The following is a 2,330-nucleotide window of genomic DNA, read 5'->3' as shown; positions in this document are numbered from 1 at the left end:
ACACACACACACACACACACACACACACACACACACACACACACACACACACACACACACACACACACACACACACACACACACACACACACACACATACATACATTGTACATACACATACAGCAAAGCAAGGCACGAGATGGAGTCTGTGATGACCCACTGTACACAGGACTCCGGATGCTTGACAATGCGTTCGGCTACGTTATGAAACATTCCTAATTAGCCTCCAACAAGCACGAATCCTTCTCTCCGCGACAAAAACTCCCTCGCCGCTCACAGATAAAAATAACGCCGACGCCCAACAAGACTGCGAAGGAGGCTGATTCCTAATCGTGTTCCAGCCGTGCACTGATTTGGAATATTACAAACAAATAAAATATTTGCTACATTTACCGTATATAGTTCGGTAACTGTACGTATCCGTAATTATACTTGTCCCATACTTGGCACATTCTAGATTCCAGTGCTTTACAATGCTTGCTGTCGATTACCAGTTGTCGTTAGCCTGACGTTAAACTAGACTGAGACTGTTTTACTCCCATATTTCAGGAGGTTCAGAAGACGAGAAAGCTCGCACGCCTGAGTCCCTAGACGAGGCAGAGTACAGCTCAGCTAGAAGGGTAAGGAATATTCAAATGTTCTTGTTATCTTTAGCGTCATGATAATATGCTCTATTTTGCCAAAACGTTAAAGGCATCCAATGCAATTTTAGGCAACCAAAGTCATCTACAACATCACACAGAAGAACCTTCCTACCGACCACAGTACAGCTCTGGAACTCCCTCCCACAGGACATTGTAGCTATTAAGGACAGACATAAATTTAAGAGCAGTGTTAACCGCCACCTCAGTGGTATTGGACAGCGCCCTTGTGACAGCTGCTAAGCTGAGACTGGCATTGCATAGATAAAAAAAATTCTGGATTAGGAAATTTGTCTGATATTGACATAAACTGACATTTCTTTGGATGTTTTCCACATCATTGCATGCTTGGTCAAGAAAAACCCAAGCGAAGAGTCTCTTTATCTCTTGCCACTTTCCCTAAATAGCTAGAAACCTACGATTCGAGATACGAAAAAAAAATGTTTTATGTCATGGAAATCGCACTTTTCTCTCGGAAAAAAACGTGAAGGGATTGAGTTGATTCAACTTACGACATTTCAGAATAATAAAAAAACATAAAAATCAATTTTTTCTACCCTAAAATCATTTTGGGTGCCTTTCAAGGAAAAATGGAACGCGTAAGAAACAAAATCACCAACACACTGGGAGAAGCACAACTCAACTCAACTCAACTCAAGTCAAGTCAAGTTAGACGTAAAAAAGGAGAATGCTGTAATGTTTTTTTGAGGTAAAAGCCTCCCTCCCTCAAAGACCGTAGTTCTTATAAGGGTATATTCAAAATCCTGCCGACTGGTTCGAAGTTCACGTCAACAACACAAACAAAGACATTTCAAGAGGCACTCCAAGTGTCGCGCGCACCAGGGTCGCTAGGCGCGCATAGCAACAGGCGAGTACTAGTGAACGCCCTTGTTTGGCTTGTCCCACGCCGAGAATACAAACATGGGGAGAAACCTTTAAGCTTTTAAACGGTGAATGCCTGCTTATTTCACGATGCTGTAGATTTCTTGAGCTTATTTGCAAATATCTAACAAGCATTTAACATTGAACTAAATCTAAAACAAAATTATAAAGAAAAAATTATGAATCACTTTTAAAAAATAACGTCACACAAACCTAACGTTGTAGTATAAACGCACCGCCCCCATTATTGATCCAAAAAGATAAAATACGACCTAACGCCACACAATTTTACACCTGCATTTAGGACACTTGGAGGTAGGTTCATGCAGTTCCTATTAATGATACTATTAAATCAGTAAATAGTGTACAGCTATGTATCAAATGCTAGTATGTATCTGTAAAACGCTGACATTTAGTCCTTGACGATCTAACTATGATCGCATTGGAAATAGAATATGTATTTACAGAGTCATTTTAAATGAACTTGATATTTTTTCTACTACGAAGTAAGAAGACAAAAATCGGTGAAAATCTGTGTGTCTTGCTCTTGCTTCGGCGCATGGATATCGAATATATGGTTACTGTATATGTGATGCACAAAAAGAAGTTCTGTATTTCTGAAGACAATGTGTATTGAGCATTGTGTGTAAGATTTGGTGTAGTCCGGGTGAAATCTATCCTGGGTGCCAGGCATGTACAAGTTTCGGGCCTCTATCCGTTTTCTTTCGGCAGCCAGAAGCCCTTCGCCCGCCTATCTAAATCACCGCTGCGGTGGAGTTGAGCCCGTGGCTCTGCACTATAGTACTC

The 2,330-nt window shown here is 40.9% G+C and overlaps 1 protein-coding gene across 1 annotated transcript in view; it reads left to right on the top strand.

Annotated features, from left to right (window-relative positions):
- Window positions 1–2,330, top strand: part of LOC109463773 (rootletin-like) — a 25,662-nt gene that overhangs the window by 8,438 nt on the left and 14,894 nt on the right. The window contains exon 4 of the mRNA XM_019760631.1: window positions 550–620. Coding sequence (XP_019616190.1) covers window positions 550–620 — 71 coding nt within the window. The remainder of the gene's footprint in view (window positions 1–549; window positions 621–2,330) is intronic.

Source organism: Branchiostoma belcheri, unplaced genomic scaffold (genome assembly GCF_001625305.1).
Source record: "Branchiostoma belcheri isolate BF01 breed outbred unplaced genomic scaffold, Haploidv18h27 scaffold13, whole genome shotgun sequence".
In the NCBI taxonomy this organism is placed as follows: domain Eukaryota; kingdom Metazoa; phylum Chordata; class Leptocardii; order Amphioxiformes; family Branchiostomatidae; genus Branchiostoma; species Branchiostoma belcheri.
This window is presented reverse-complemented; position numbering and strand designations above follow the sequence as displayed.